The sequence below is a fragment of the Corvus hawaiiensis genome, chromosome 16 (genome assembly GCF_020740725.1).
Source record: "Corvus hawaiiensis isolate bCorHaw1 chromosome 16, bCorHaw1.pri.cur, whole genome shotgun sequence".
NCBI classification, from domain to species: Eukaryota; Metazoa; Chordata; class Aves; order Passeriformes; family Corvidae; genus Corvus; species Corvus hawaiiensis.
The window spans coordinates 9,564,840-9,581,575 of NC_063228.1; the positions used below are offsets into that span (position 1 = coordinate 9,564,840).

At 39.4% G+C, this 16,736-nt stretch overlaps 1 protein-coding gene across 3 annotated transcripts in view; it reads left to right on the forward strand.

Annotated features, from left to right (window-relative positions):
• The window catches only part of SHISA9 (shisa family member 9), a 180,398-nt gene extending 165,003 nt beyond the window's left edge, over window positions 1–15,395 (forward strand). For all 3 annotated transcript variants that reach the window (XM_048321137.1, XM_048321136.1, XM_048321135.1), the window contains one exon: window positions 12,730–15,395. In XM_048321137.1, coding sequence (XP_048177094.1) covers window positions 12,730–13,097 — 368 coding nt within the window. In that variant the 3' untranslated portion in view covers window positions 13,098–15,395. The remainder of the gene's footprint in view (window positions 1–12,729) is intronic.
• Window positions 15,396–16,736: the final 1,341 nt, after the last annotated feature.

Here is a 16,736-nt window from a genome sequence, read left to right on the forward strand (position 1 = left end):
CACAGATTAATGTATCACTTGTAATATCCAGAGCGTGATTCAGATAGTGATTTCATATATCCAGAGGTATGTGCTGTGTCATAAATAATGCTCAACTGTGATCTGCCCAACTCAACACTGGAACTACAGATTTGGCTCAAGGAAGTGTGACATAAAAGCTTGGTATCTTTTTATTATTATTATTTACCCAGCCCAGCATGGCTGGAGAATTTGAAGCTTTTGAGTGTTCATTTGTTAAGGAAGTTTTACATATTTTTATCCTTGCTTCTTCTTCAGGCATAAGAGAAAAGCCAAGCAGCACTCAGAAGCAAGGCTTGCTTTACCAATCCCCCTGCCAGGACCTTCCCTCAGCCTTCCCATTCCCCAGCCACAGGAAGTGAAGCGTTACTTATTTCACTCTTATGATGAGACCCAGCAAATTTTGCATCCTGCCCAGTGCATGCAGATGAAATTAGAAGACCTTTTCTTGCTTCCACTAAATCATTTAATTATTTTCTCTGTTATTTACCCAACTACCTACAGGCACATTGTCATAGGTAAATATAAAATGCTTGGAGAGTCTTGATCAAAATATTTTCCTGTTTTATCATCCAGCACACTCATTTCTTCTTCCAGTAAAGTACTCATATTTTAATTATAAATGTGTTGTTTGTGCAGACCCTCAGTATCTTGAGCAAAATCATCTGCTTTGCTGACATTCTTTTTTGGCCTTTTAAAAACCAACATTTTACTGTAAAATCTACAAGAGGATATTCTTTCTGAAGATGGGGAATCCTGCTCTAAGCAGTCAGACTTCCAAGCAGCCATTGCACATTCCATCCTTTAGCAAACAGACAGATTTGTGAACTTTGGGGATATGTTGGTCTTGGCAGAAGCAACATCATGATAGGTGGAAGGAAACTGCAAATACTCCTTCTTTTACAAGAAACAGTTTTAACACTAAAGTAAGATGTTCTTAAACACTGCCATCTATGTTGTCTCATTTCTTAGACAACACACTGAACTTGGGAAAGAAAGGAAATCTGACCTTGAGGTACATTTAGTTTAGGTTTAAACTTTAAACTTTTAGTTTTCTGGGTAGGACTCATACCTAGTGAATTTTTTTTTTTCTGAATTTGGTCCACTAGCTGGTTTTATGGTGGCTGAAGAATATTTATAAAAATTTATTAAATCTTAACCCATTTTTCATGCCAAAATAGCAAATTTAAATTTGTGCATCCTAATTCTTGTTCTTGACATTGATATTCTTTGCACACATGCTCCCTACCACAAAGAAACAGCCTTTTTTTTATCAGCACCTTAAAATAGTGAAAATTAAATCTTCACCATTCATAAAAGTTCAGCTTATAAACACCACTCCACATTCCATCAGTTACACACCATTGTAGAACTCACCCTCTTCCACTGAAAATTAGGTTGGTTCTCTAGAAACAAATTAATTTTAAAAATCCTTATTATGTGATAATGAATCAAAATTAAACAAAAAGTTATTTTCTCCTTTTTTTGAGACATAACAGCAGATCTAAAATAAGAGTACCAGGAACCCAGCTGACCACTAGAGAATCCTGTCTTTTGCTTATCTTTTGTCCTTGAAGATAGAGCCTTCAGAAGTAACAAGCTTACAGTGACCAGGTTTATTTCCATCTATTGAGATCAGTGGCAGTCCCAGGAAGAAAACAAGTAAATCTAAATCAAGCATGGGTTATTCCAACCTATTTGTAGGAAATGCTGATGAATTATGCATGAGATTTTTTTTTACACATTAAGTGAAGACACGAGTGAAGCTTTATGCTCAGGCAATAAGTGAGCCAGTAGAAACAAGGCTCAGCTCACGCGATGACAAGGTCCAGCAGTGCTGAGCATTTTCACTTGCAGCCCTTCCTAAACATCCCTCTCTGTAACTCTTTTATTTTGCAATATAAACATACTTCTCATTCCGCAATGCAATTTTTTTAATCAATTATTTAAGCATAGAGGTTGATCTTAAACATGCAAAAACAACTGTGAATACTTGCAGATAAACAGCAACACTGTGGGATCCCAGCTCAAATCTAGATTTTATCTGAAGTGTGGCTTTCAATAGTTCCCACCATGGAGCCTACACATTGCACTGCTTGCTCTTAACATACTCCACCCATTTTCCCCTCTGAACTATTAGCATTGTAGGTAATGTATGGCGATATTTTTACAAGAGTTTCATACATGTGTTCAACATGTGATATCACGTTTTAAGACTTTTCATCTTTGTACATGGATACATGTCAAAAGCAGAGTGCAAAATTCTTCAGGATTACCCATGAACACAAAAGATAGTAAGATAACTGATAGGAATGAATCCCTTATTAACAATATCACATAAATAGCAGCAATTATCTGTCTGCTATTTTGGTTCTGCCAAGGAGGCTCTGAAGACAGTAAATGTGTTTTTAAGAAATTGCACAGATAAAAGTCACAGAGAATTGCTTTATTCCTACACATTCATACTATAACAACAAAGGGCTTGAGCCATGGAGGAAGAGCAGTAACATGATTTGTAATGCACAGTTAATTTTTGCAAAAATCCTTCCCCCTAACAGCTTATTTGAAGAAGAAAAGAGAAGCTGAAAAAAAAATCTGATATGTACTAGTTATGATACTACAGCATCAAAAAAAAATTACCACAAAGATGGTAATTTTTGGTCCCAGTCTAAGGGAAATATTAAGTACAACAGGTAGTTTTTGTAGTGGGAAAGCCTGCAAAGCTTTCTAGGCTACGGAAGGTGCTACTGTGGAAAGCAGCCGGGGCCCTGCCACAGGGGAGGAGGAAGAGCTGCAGCTCAGCACTGCTGCTGCTCATTTTTGCCAGCAATTGATACGATTGTAATTCCTGGGAAAAAAGGGAAAGAGGAGCTGTACACTCCTCTGTGGCTGCAGTCTGGTGTGTGCACTATTAACTATTCATGGCAGACAGCTGCATTTCCAGTTCTTCCTGGGCTGTCAGTCACTGATGCTGCTGCCTTACACGAGGGCTCTGTTCAGAGCAGGCACCACTTCTGCTCTGCCTTGGACTTGGCCCAAGCTGCATGAAAACCTGAAGAAACTAATTTTCTTCTGACAGGGCAAGTTCGGGAATTGCCAGGGAACGCTAGTTCCTTTCAGTTTGACACACATCTCTGGTTTGGAAACCTCTGGCAACCATGCTCAAGACTTTAACAATACAAATGACATAGAATCTAAAAAGAGGGAGACAGGAAAAGAAGAAAAGGAGAAGAAAAATCCAGAACTCAATGTGTATGAGTATAGCTACGAAATTACTACCTTTTTTTTTTTTTTTCAATTTTTTCCTCCTGAGAAAAGAGTAGAAAAAGATAACTTTCTAATAGGAACAACTTATGCCAGAACTATTTTGGAAAAAAAAAAATCAACTTCACTCCAGAACAATTACTAATAATTATTTTAAATTAAAGCAGTTAAGAAACAGATCAAATAAAACTAAATTAGGCAAAAAATAGCTATTACATCACTGGGACTTTTTTTTTTTCATTTAACCAGTACAATTCAAAAAGCCTTTAAGGCCTTTCTTCATGTTGAGAAATAATAGTGTAAATCTGGTATGATTCCATTTTAAAGGCAGAAAAATGTAGGTTTATTTCAAAACTAAAAACACATCTTAATTACATGTTCACACTCTGAAATTGGGTTCTGTGTGTTCTCATGCAGCTTCCTATATCATCACATCTGGTATTTGCAGCTTATCTGTAGCTGATTCAGACATATGTGTGAGAGTTATAACCAGCAGTATACTAAAAGAAACAAACAATCAAAAGTATTAAAACTGAAAACAAAATTGAGCACACAGAAGAATGCCAACTGCAACGTGTGAAAAGAAAATTAGATTATGTTCATGCTAAGAACAATTATTACCAATAAATGTGGTCAGGAATAGCAGAGCTTTTTCAGTCAGTGTTAGATAAGGTAAATTGACAAGTGAAGGAAAACCAGACAGGCTTGTTTAGATGCCAAACCCTGCTGCAGAACTTGGCGAGCTCTTTCCTGCAGTGCCCCACGTCCCCTCTGCGTGCAGCCGGCCAGGGCAGCCCCTGCCTGCAGCCCCCCAGGAGCAAGGCACCCCTGAGCAGCTGCTGGAACCCCTGGCTGCAGGAGCAAGGCTCCAACTGCTCAGCACTGCACACTGCTCCTGCACATGCAGAGCCAGCACTGCCCCTGCAATCCTGAGGAGGCTCTGCCCTTAAACAAACTGAAGGTCCTCACCAACCAGAAAGGTTAAAAACAATTTCATATTATTGTTGCTGTATGAAAGTATTGCTGCAAACTTCTGACACAATCAGATTTATCCTGAGAAGCACTGAAAACCACCCAGTGAAAAAGCAAGCAAGATTACCGAAGGAAGAAGTGGAAGAACCCTTTTAAGCAAATCCCCTAAGTGCTAACCTCTTTGGCTTTGGACAGCATTTTTAGAAAGCAAACCAAACCCTCCTTTCCTAAATCAGTTTATGTTGCAGTCATGCTTTATTCAGAAGTTAAGCATGACAGCATGACTCCTTAGATAGTTTCTATTTCAAAAGGCAAGTTTTCATACCATATATAAGGTTTCCAGTAAAACTCAAACTGATAAATATGCTTAAGTGAGATAAAATGAAATAAATATTTCACAGTAGAACTTTTCATATGTATTTGCCATTGTAGATTCCATGAACGCCACAAGCTTAGAGGCCTTTAGGAAAAAAAATAATGAAAATACAGATTTACAGTTACAGGACAGCCACTGGCTGCATTTTCAAAGAAAAGTCAGAGATTTTAGTACATAATTCTCTTAGACTTCTTTTACAATTTCATCCCTTGGATCAAGAATAGAACTGGCACTCTTACTTCCTTCTTAAGTTTATCATTCATTGCATGATACTGAACCAGCAGTTTAGCATGTTGGTTCTTGAATTTAAAATGTTAAATCACTTGAGAATACAACCAAGTACTGTGATCTTCATCTATCTGCACACAACAGATTTCAGGTTTCCTGAAAATATTTAAAATTCAATGTTAATTTAATATAAATCAGCCACCATTTGTTTCCAGGTTAACAGAGCCTATTGGTTTTGGTTAATCAGAAAAAAATCTTGGTTTTTTTATACTGGTTAAATTCAAGTATTCTGCATGCCACTGGTCCCTAGGTTAGGTAGAATGTGTGTGTGTGTGGAGTATTTTGATCAAAACCAAATCACAGTATCACTGCAGCACTTTGCAAAATTGAATCATAAATATTGCAATTTAATACTATGTAAATCAATGCAGGCAAATATACAAAGCCCAGCTGGAAAATCTGTTTTACGTGTGCAAGGAGAAACCTGCCTAAACTCACACAGTAAATAAACATTTGGAAAAAGAGAAAGAAAAAAGCCAAACTTTGCAGTGCTGTGTCTGGCACGTTGTCAGAAGAGGGATGCTTCCAGACATGTGGCTACTCTTGTATTCCAGGGAATGGTGACCCTGCTTCTGGTGAACCACACATCATGTCTGATGCCTGAGGAGTTCATCAGAATCTGTCTCAGCGTTCCCAGCCAGGCAGCAGACTTTGCTGTCGGGGTTAAAGAACATTGCTGAGACCAGAGGCTGTCCTTACCCAGTCTAATTACATTCCTATCCTAAACCATTCCTAATGTGTCTCAAAACCCAGAAATATTCTGGCCTCTTCAGCCTTTCCATAAACTGTCATTAAAATAATCAAAAGAAGAGAAGAAATGTTTGGGGCTACATATTTGTCTTTTTCCATATCTCGTATCTTGAAATAATTTTATTTCACTGGGAAACAAAATGTAGTCTTGTGTCTGGAGGTGAACAAGCTCTTTTCAAACAATGTCTGAGAAGAAGAGGTTGATATGGTTTGTCTTTTTGTGCTTGGTCTCTCTCCAGATCACTGTAAGAAATCAGTAAATAGATGAAGTGGTAAAGGGGGCCAGGAGAGGAATAACACTGAGCCACAAAACGTAGGTTCTACAAAACTTATGCAGGGTTCTATGCACTACATATTTTTCTTTACCTCTGTCAGTAAAAAACCATGGGAAAGAATCCAAAGACATAAAATAGTCTTCATTTTCAGAATGTCTTGAATAAAGGCAAAATAGTATTAGAAGAAAACCAAATATTTAGGACAGAAATCAATGCAGGCCACAGGCTGATCTCTGAATTTTCAAAATAGAAGGAGGGCTGCAAAAATGAATATAAATGGCCTTTGCCCTTTCTTGCAACTCAGTAGGGCTTAAAATTGCCCCAACTCGTATAGAGCCACCCCAGTGCCTATGAGATGAGAACAGCCAGTGATCAGCCATGGAGTAACCACACTCCTTCCTCTTGGCTGCAGACAGATCTCTCATCATCCTGCCCATTCCCCACTCTACCAACAGAATGCTGTCTAGCTCAAACTTCCCCACGCAGTCTGTTTTCCAACACACTTCATGTATGCAGAGCAAATTCTTCTGTGGTCCATGATAGTGAGTGAGCCCCTTAATGCAAAACACAGGTCATTAGTTAGTTATTTTACTGTATGGAACACATTTTTCTGTGAATTTATTGGATCCAATTCATATCTGGGGCAGCTAATACAAACTCTGTCCATGTGAGTTTTTTCCCCTCACCCAAGAATAAACTTGTGCTAGTGTACAAATGATACTTCTTTGATTTTCAGTTGAAATCCTGCAAGAACTCTCACACAGAGCTGGTTTATATCCTGGAAGCCTTTGAACCTATTGTCTTAGATGCCAGCTTGGAAAGGCAAATGAATAAGCAATCACACATTTAGACAGGATCAACAGCACCACCAAAGGCAGCAGCGCAGTATTTCCCTGGGCAAAATTCTCATGTTGTCTCTGAGTCAGGATTCATTACCCTTCTGTCTTTCCTTGAGTTTTCACTTCCATTACTTAGAGAAGTATAAGTTTCCCATAGCTTCAGGTAATGACACCGTCATCTCAGCAAACTCACGGCTGTAGAAACAAAGCCTTGTTACAAACTGCTATAAATTACATAGGGACAGCCTTACAGAGAAACCACCCCCAAAAGGCACTTCCTTCATTTCAGCTGTTGTCTGGTGTGTCATTGGAGCAATTCCATTGCTCTCCTGTCCTCAGCACTTTCCACTGGCTTGCTTTCTGCATTTCTAGCCCTTCATTTGAAATACAGACTTTTTAGCTGGAATAAAGCTCTGCATTTCACATAGTTCTTAAAATATATTCAGATAACAAACAATTCTGCAAACATCTAGCGAGAAACAATGTCCCTATGTATTTTCATAGCTTCTGACTGTGACAGTAAGCTTGCACAAAAGTTTGGATTTGGGGATTTGTTTTTGTTTTTTTACTGTCTTTAGAGCTTTTGTAAGGGCTCACTCCTTTGTGGATTCTCTTCTCTCACTTCAGAGGCTTCTTCCCACTCCTGGATGCCTATTTTCACAAAAACTGTAGGACAGAATTGTCATTCAGGAATCTATATTTTCCCACAGCTGTATGAAGTGGTGTGAATATTCAGAGCCATGTTATGGACCCACAGAGTTAAGAGCATTGTCAATAAGGAAAAGAGATAAAAACCCCTGCAGTATTTTACAAGAAAAAGAAAGCATTCACAATGCTAATGCATGTCCACGTCACTCTATGCCACACAGTGACCTTGAAGACTACTTAAGCTGGGGAAGAGAACAACATTACATAGTTTCAGGGCCACCTCTCAAGTAAGGCTTATATTCAAATAAGCTCACTGAGAAATTCTGAACCTACTGCAGCCACAAAGATTTTTGCCACTGATATTCAAGAAAACACATTTTCAGCCATGGTATTTATTTGGTAAGAGGCTCATTGGTTTCCGTGCTTTTGTTACACAACTATGGATTATGAAGAAAGATGTGAAACTTCCACATTTGGTCATGAGCAATTTTCAATCAGCAGAAGAACAAAGCTTGTCTCTCTTAGTGACAGATTTAGGCAGAAAGGTGAACCTTAAACAACAACATACCATGAAAAGCCCATTTCTTTCTGATCACTTCATCTGGATGAGCCTAAAGTCACTGAAGTTTTCCTAGGCATTTCCATAGTCTTGCTACCCCAAGCATCTTGGTAGCTATCTCCTTTCAAAATCAAAATCCAAGGAATAAGTCAATGGTTCCAATCTGAAATATTTGACAGCAGTATCAGCAAAGTCAAGATCAAAACAATTGTGGTCACTCTCTCTAAAGCATTGCTGCATTCACATAAGAGCGAGAAGCGCTCTGCATTTTACATCATAAGCTCGTGGTTGTACCACTGCTCCAACGGAGTGGGATTTCAATTTAAATTCCCTACCCAGAAAGATGCATCCCTTCTGCTAGGATGGTCCCCACCCAGATTCACATCCTCATGAACTTGTGCTGTGGAGCAGAAGAAAATTCAATATTTACTATTCTAGAAAGACAAAGGAACAGGAAGCATCTCTTCAGCTTAATAGTTAAGGCATCCGGCTGGGAGAGAGAAGTTCTCCTTTTGATCCTTACACTGTTTCTGTATTTTTTCAGTTATTCATTTCATGAACAGCAGGAATAAAGCCCAAGTTCTCCCTGATGTCAGACTCACCCTTAAGGTTGGAAAAAACCTCATATTTCAACATTTCTTCCGGATGAACAGCTACAACAGTAACTAAATTTGTAGGTGCATTACCTTAAAGAAGTAAAAACCTTACAGAAATATTGAAACTGAGAGCATTTTTTTAGTTAGCTATCAAAAGGAAGGAACACAAATAATAACACATGGAATTAAAGCCCTTCTTCTATTATTATTTGGCAGTGTTGCAATTCTAATTCTTTACTCCTTTTGCAAATACAACAGTAATATCTTTAAATCATACTTTTATTGATCAAGATACAGAAGTCAATGCAAAAGGAATTTCTATAGCACCTTTCATCCAAAATCTCAGAATACTCTACAAATAGCAATTCAACTTCCTAACACAATTACCTCCTCCAATGTGCTAACAGCTCATTTTACAGCGGGTGAAACCAAGGCAGAGGGAAGTTGAGTCATGTACCTAAGGTCACATAACAAATCCATCCTCTAACTCCAAAATATCTCTTTGGATGTTTAAAGTCCACAAAATATTTATAGGGTCTGCTTAAGAAGAAAAACAAACTCCCTCAGATTCACAGTTGATTTTTAAAGTAGTTGGCTTCAGGATACTATTAATATACTTTTCTTGGTAAAACATTTGTTACAAAACTATGCTCAATATTACTGTTCTGAATCTTTTCTTCTTTGAAAACGAGAAGTAAAAAACCCTGTTTCTACACTGTAGTAGCATCAGGTCACTCAAACGGGGCACAGCCCACTGATATTATGAAACCTGCATGAAAGAACAAGGACTGCTGTAAGAGTTGCCAAAAGCCCTCTTGAACAACTGAACAGTTTTATCAATGCTGATTTTGCTCATAATTGCTGCAAGGGTATCCCTTCCCCCTATTTCTGGTACCTAGGCCTGAGTGCACACTTGAGTGTGCAAGCAGAAAGAAAACAGGATTGAGGGAGGTCAAAACGTTCGATGCAGGGGTTGCCTCTCACTGCCAGCACTGAACTCTGAAGCACAGGGAAGAATCCTTAGGCAAAACCTGCAAAATCTTACTGGATCAGGACAAAGAGCAGCTCTCCCACACTGGCACTGCCACACAGCCGCTCAGCAGCTGTTCACCAGCTTTCTACTTGACTTTGCTGATGAAGATTTAAAGTTCAAGTCCTGGTTTGTTCTCTTCAAGCCCAGTTTCCAGAGAACAGTTGAGAAGTTCCTAGAAAGGGACTATGGACTATACCAGTATAAGCAACTTTAATGGAACCAAATTTACAGAATTAATCATTTCGCTTTCTGTGTGGTTTGCCATAAGAGACAAAGAGTTAAAAAGTTGACATTATAACATGGCATAAGGAAGAGCAAAACCAGCTCCAGACATGTCATAGGCAACAGTCCTTGTGAGGCTGATTTCTTCCTCTCTGTTTCAATAGTGAAGGTGTTCCTTATGAACAGCAGAAATAAAATTTACTCTTCTGTAGGACATCAGCCTTGCTGTGATTGGAGGTCTGAGTAATTATCTAATGTCTGATCAAATTCAGAGACCCAGGACCATTGCTGGCAGATGGAAAAGGTGCAAGAGAAAAAAATTAAAAGAAACCAAGGACGTAGCTTGAGCTTGTTGTGGCCTCAAAGAGAAAAATGGCATGAAAAGCCAGGCAATAAAAATATCTGCAATTTTTGGTCATTATTTACATAGCTGCATCACCACTGCTATTTCTAAAAAGAGAAGTCATTATTTACCTTGCAGCTGATTAAAGATCTTGGCTACAGAAGACAAATTGCTGCAGCATAACTAAGATAAAATTAAAACTACAAACTTACGAATGTACTCTAGTCTTACATTAGATTAGCTAAGTTTTTAATTTTTGTATGCAAATTAAACACATTTAAATGTGAAACAGGCGTACAAATGTATCTTTATTAAAAGCTGGACATAATTAATTGTGCTGAATTTAAATTATATAAGCTAGTGTAACTTTTCATAAATAGCCAAGGTCTAAGTCATGTGACATAGAAACTCGCTCCCCTAACAGCTGGCCTGCAGTGCCTTTGATGTAAAAATTTATAAAAATGAATACTTGTATGAATATTCACAGTGCCTTTTCTGCAACCACTTTTTCAATTATTGATAACAGATTAATGAGATAATAGCAATGCAAATGCATTTCCACCCCATTTTCATTCAGCTTTTATATAATGGTCCTGTGACATTCAGGGAATATTAACAAATTAAAAAGACAAACCACATGTAGAACTGGAAACAGCTCTTTCAGGGAGAAACAGGTACAACTTCTTGATTATTCAGATTACAGCTCTCTAAATGAAACAACTCGCTCCAAAATCCAAGCAGAACTTCACAGACTCTCTTTGTAACACATGACAGGTCTGTCATGCAACTGCACACCCTGGGCTGAAATGAGAGCAGGCCATTATCTCCATTCTGTGATTTGTTTCAAGCAGAAGACACCTGTATGCTATAGAAAAGCATTCACTCAATGACTGAAAAAGGAAACAGATGGAGTTGGGTAAAACACACAAAGCCCAATGTGACAGCACAGAAAGGAGCAATTTCAGTCCATTGGAGAGGAAACACCTCTTTAATGACCAAATTTAATGACAAAATTAAGGATTTAAGAGCAGAGTCCAGTTTCACAATCATTATAGAAAAAATGTCATGAGATAATAAATAGCAACTGCCTTTGGCAATATTCCTCCCTTTTGAGGGGCCAAGACAAGGGGGATGCACAAGTGAAGCCTGATCTTGAAGATTAATGTGGTGCTCCTAGGAATTTCCCCACCTTGCATAAAGATCCAGTTCAGAACTAGAGACAGGGAGAAAATTCAAAGTGCAACAAAAGCCTCCTAGAAATACTTGGGTGACAGCAAAAGAGGGAAGCTACACATAAAACAGTGCAGGGAATTCAAAACCTCATGAAGACAAGAGGAGCTGAGCTGTACAGACAGCTACATGTACCAGACTTCTGCAGAGAAGCCTTACGTGGCATGGCTTCAAGGGAAATGGATGGATCCAGCCAGGGCACAGCAGAAGTCAAATCCAGGCTGACAAAATTATATATTCCAACTACACCACAGCTGATTAATGCAGTGCCAGTTGATCTACGTATTTGGCACTATCTTAAGTGAACGTCTAAATTTTTGAGGGGGGAAAATAAACACTATTTACATAAAAAGGAAAGATCTTAAAAAATGAAATTCAGTTAAACTTCCCTTAAACCTCAGTCTCAAAACTGAAATGAGTTGCTGGATTGCTGCAGAATGCCTTTAACTTCCCGAGCATGGTTCATACTTTCAAGCAAGGCCAAATAAATGCCAGCAATAAAAACAATCAAACTTGAGCAAAAAGCATGCACTGGAAGACACTTGCCTAGGAAATCACAGAGGGCAAAATCCTGACTTGAGAACTGCAATGCAGTGTTTGTTGGCAGGGCTGTTGCTGTATTTCTTAGTGGCACTGAACCCAGAAAATGATGTCAGAACCTGGAATTTAGGATTTTCATGGTATGTAAAATCACGGGGTAAATACCCAACCTTCAACAACCCAAAGTATTTTCAGCCCCATAAAGTATTAGTGAACTTCCAACCATTTAGGAGAACAGATCCCATTCTTAATATTGCCCTGAGGCATTATTGAACAAAAATAGGTCCACCTCATCACACATCACCAGACCTTACAGCTGGCTGGGTTAAACACCCACGTGTCACTTTGATTTTAAAGGGCTGTGCTCTTATACAGCAATACAACCCAAGATGCCGCAGAACTCCCGAGAAAGCCCATGTACTTCTGTAGACTTCCCTAATTTCCTGTGCTATGTGACATGAACAGTGATGAGATTCATAGGACCTCTCCCCATAAATGTAAATGTCAGCACAATCTGAGTGATTTGGGGCAGGGACAGTCTTTTGTTCAAGGGCAACAGGGTTCAAGGTCTGCATGTATGAAAGCCTGGCACAATGGCATCCAAAACTCTGAGAGAGAACATAAGGGCCAGGAGGTGGCATGGATTTCTTCCACTGATGTACCTGTAAATGTTCTGGTCTGCAGACAGAACTGTGTATGACCGACTGCAAACTGTCCACCATTTTTCTTGTGTCCAACTGATTCTTTTTGTCCCCTTCCCCTTTAACCCCAAATAGCTGACAAGGTCAACGATGACTTCTACACCAAACGCCGACACCTGGCCGAGCTGGCTGCCAAGGGGAGCCTGCCCCTCCACCCAGTGCGCCTGGACGAAGAGAGGGCCTACACCATCGACAGTGGGCTCACCAGGCAGAACGGGAAATCCAAGATGGGGAAGATACACACTCACCCCCTGGGCTACAATTCTCACTACAAGACCTGGGATCCCAATGACCCATCCCTGAGGCGGCAAGTGTTCACAAACAAGGGCAAGCATGGCATGGGAGACCCGACGCTAAGTGACCCACTGACCACCCGGAGCCAGCACTACTTGGGCCCTCAGCCATACTTCATAACCAACAGCAAGACAGAAGTAACTGTTTGAGTTTGTTTTCTTTCTCTTTTTTGGTTTGGTTTTTTTTTTTTTTTTTTTCTAATGAAATCCTTTAAAAACCACACGCAAATGTATACACAACACAAACACTCAACTGAAAGGCAAAAAAAAATTGAATTAAAAATATGAAATAAAACAACAAAAAAAAAAGGAAACGGAAGGAAGGAATTTCCACCTGGACAGTCTTGGTATCCAGCCAGCTGTAGGCCGAAGAGTGGGTTAATACCATTCAGCAATACACACTGAAGGTTGAATTATAAACTCCATTTGTATTTCACAATGGAACACAAACCCTTGTGACTAAATTTTTTTACTTGAAACTAAAATCCATGATGAGAAGTAGCACAATCTAGAGAAACTTTATGTCTGCTTAAACATTTACACTATGTTCCTGCCTTGAGACAGAGGAAGAGAGAGAGAACAATATACTGTAATATATTATTTCAGAGAGGAATTTTGTATAAAACCTATTAATAATCACTAGACCTGTGAAAAACCAAGAGCAAACATCTTGGTACAATCCCTAACATCTATTATTGTACTTTCACACCATCCTATAGAGAACGCAAAAAATATATATACAATAAGGGACAAAGACACTTTCACAAGGAAGTTACGAAGACTGTTACGATTAAGAGCATATGGGACCGTTCTGGCTGGTAGAGAATTCTGCAGGATGATAACAACAGCAGAAGATTTCATTTCAGTTTACTTCACTTGATTTGAAATTTTTGGGAACCTCCAAAATAAGAAGAGACACATCATATGACACAGAAAGCTGCTGGGGGAAAAAGGGCATCAGAATATTCCCTCTCAGTCCTCCTGTTTTCGGGCAGATGGTAACAATTCTCACTTTGCAGACTGTCAGGATTTTTTCTTCACCTAAATGTTTTGCCTATTTTCAACTGCTTCAGACTGAAATTAAGCGTGGGTGGTGCCTTTACTGTATTACTATTGTTCAATGACAGTCTTGTTCTTCAAAGTGACCCCTCTGTTCCTTTAAGCTATTTCCTCATGTTTTGCTAAGGATGACAAGGGTTCTGCCCTGCTCAGCCTCCTTTGTTTGTTCCAAAAGGAAACTGGACTACATCTCCATGCAGTGGTTGCACAGTCAAGACTATTTAGTTAGCCCCTTCATTTTCCCAGTTTCAACTTTTCCCCTCTAGTCTCTCATTTTGTATTTGCTTTTAGCCATGGTAGTTCTCTGTAGTTCAACTAAATGTTATATGGTATATTGTCTCTATCGTTTGGCTTTCTCTAGTGGCATTCCTTCTTGGTGGGCTGTGTGGTGGAAGAGGCTGGTCCAGCCTCAAACATCAGAGTTCTGGGATTAAACTAAACAAACAATTGGACTCATGGTCTTGGCCGTGGTTCTGATGAGCAGGATGCCTTGTTCATATGAGTAAAACCACTCTTAAACTGGGCACTGGTAGTAAATTCACAGTCCTGGGCCTGTAAAGGCTTCAGCACATCCACAAAGAGACAGTTTGGGATGGGATGGCAGGCAATGCATTCAGTCTTTCAGTAAATTCCTGCCCTTCACCCAACACAAGTCACTTGGCTAAATCCCAACTAGCTGTCCTGCTACAGTTGCATTCTCACCAGCTGTCAATTCTTTGGGAGATTAGGTCTGGAAGAGTATTCAGGAAGGAGTGAGAACTGTTAATGTTGTAAGAAGAATTGGAAGTGGCATTTCTTACTGTACTCAACAGACTGTCAGTGCTTCTGCTTAGTCGAGGATGCAAGGGCTAAGATTTTGAAATCTGGTTAAATGGAGATACCATTTTTTTAGCTTTATCAAGATTGATTTGCATCCTGAGAGCACCGGTATCTCTCCATAAGCGTGCTGCTAAATTTTATGATCATATGTTTTAAGACTATCAGAAATGGACAAAACCCACAAGACAAATACTTTTCACACAACCCAGACTCTCCACTATCTTACTTTTATTCCTTTAATCTTTACTGCCTTCACAACTGGCTGACTTAATTTGACCCTTTATGGAATGTTGCTGTTAATCCATATGCTTTAGATACACATTACAGCTGCACTCTAATTCACACAGGTTTCGTGTAACTTGAGCATATTTTATGTGGAAATATTTTAGTAACTGTATGTTCTGTAAGTAAACCCGTGTTAATACTTGTTAACTACAGAGTTTATGATACCAATAATACTTCCTACAATAAAATGTTTGTTTGTTTTTTAAGAATGTTTATTTGTAAACATATGTATTCACTATATTACTATGAATTTCTTACCTGGCAATAAAATTGATTCTAAGTGAATCCAACTTGCTGGCTCATTCCTAAACTTGTATCATTGGGCCAATTTTTGAGTATGAACTGAGCTTTTGGAGCATCTCACTGCAGCCAGCGGGGTTCTTATCAGCCCAAATGATGGTTTGCCTCTGCCAGTGGGAACAAGGGATTCTTTGGAAAGAAACTGCGTGTTATCTGCGTTACAGAGAAGCTGGGTGATGTTTGAGGTTCCTTCCAGCCCTAAGCAGTGTGTGATTCTATGACTGCCTGTTACATGCAATGCAGGACAAGAAACACAGGGATTGCCAGCCTCGCAAAGCTTCATGCACCCTGTAAGCCTCCAGGCACCACACACACCTTATGCCGCTTGATCAGTTTATTAATGTTTAGAGGAACAAAAACAAAAAAAGATAAGCATGCCCAAGGGCAGAGCCTGATCCTCATGAATGCATGGGAGTTTTGCAATAAGCTTCAGCCACGTCTAAGGATTGCAACTACCCAGTGAGAGCAAATGAAACACCTATGTATATTGCTTCAAAAATGTTATATATTCATTACAGAAAATCCTGTACACAACATCTGTGTACCAAGTCTGCTGGAACAGAAAGTCCTTACAGGGTTTTAGTAGTGCTAATGTCTCGTAAAGCTGACAGAACCTTGGTAGAGGGCTTGGGTAGCTTCTTCTCTGTGCTTTGCTAAAATGATAGTGAATAAATTTCAGAAGAAGAAACAGGGAGTCAGGATACCCAGCTTCAGAATCCACTTAGCGTACAACCTGGTGCAAATTCTTTAGACAGTTTATGAGCCTTTGGAATCCATTACACATTATCAGAGGGAAAACAGCAGTTCAAAAGTCTCCAGAGTTAGCCTTTTTAAACAGTAGAAAAATCTCATTGTCAATAGACACCTTTATGGGTGTCAGGAAATCGTTCATAAAAGCCCCATTTTTGGTTACAGAAGAATTTCCCTGCCTCAGGTACAACTACAGAACAACCCTTTTCTACCAGAGGGCTCAGGAGAGACACACAGAGTTTGGTCAGTGCCAGGGAAATTCTGGGCAGCCCTGTGACCCACAGGGAAACCTGGGGAGCCCAGTGGAACACAAGCCTAACCTACAGCAGACACAGCTCCACCACCAGCCCATCTATGCACATGTTTCTTGCAGCAAAATTCCTAACTGGAATCACGGATGGCAAAAGGGCCAACTGCTTGGCTAGTAGAAGTGTCTCACCATAACTTTTGTTCTTTCAGGTACATGAAAACCTCCAAAAAAACCCCCTTGAACGTGATTTTTTGTGTTTCCACGTTTTTTCCTCTTATGACAGCCTGACCCCTTTGACACCACAAGCAAGAACTGCATTGGGCTCC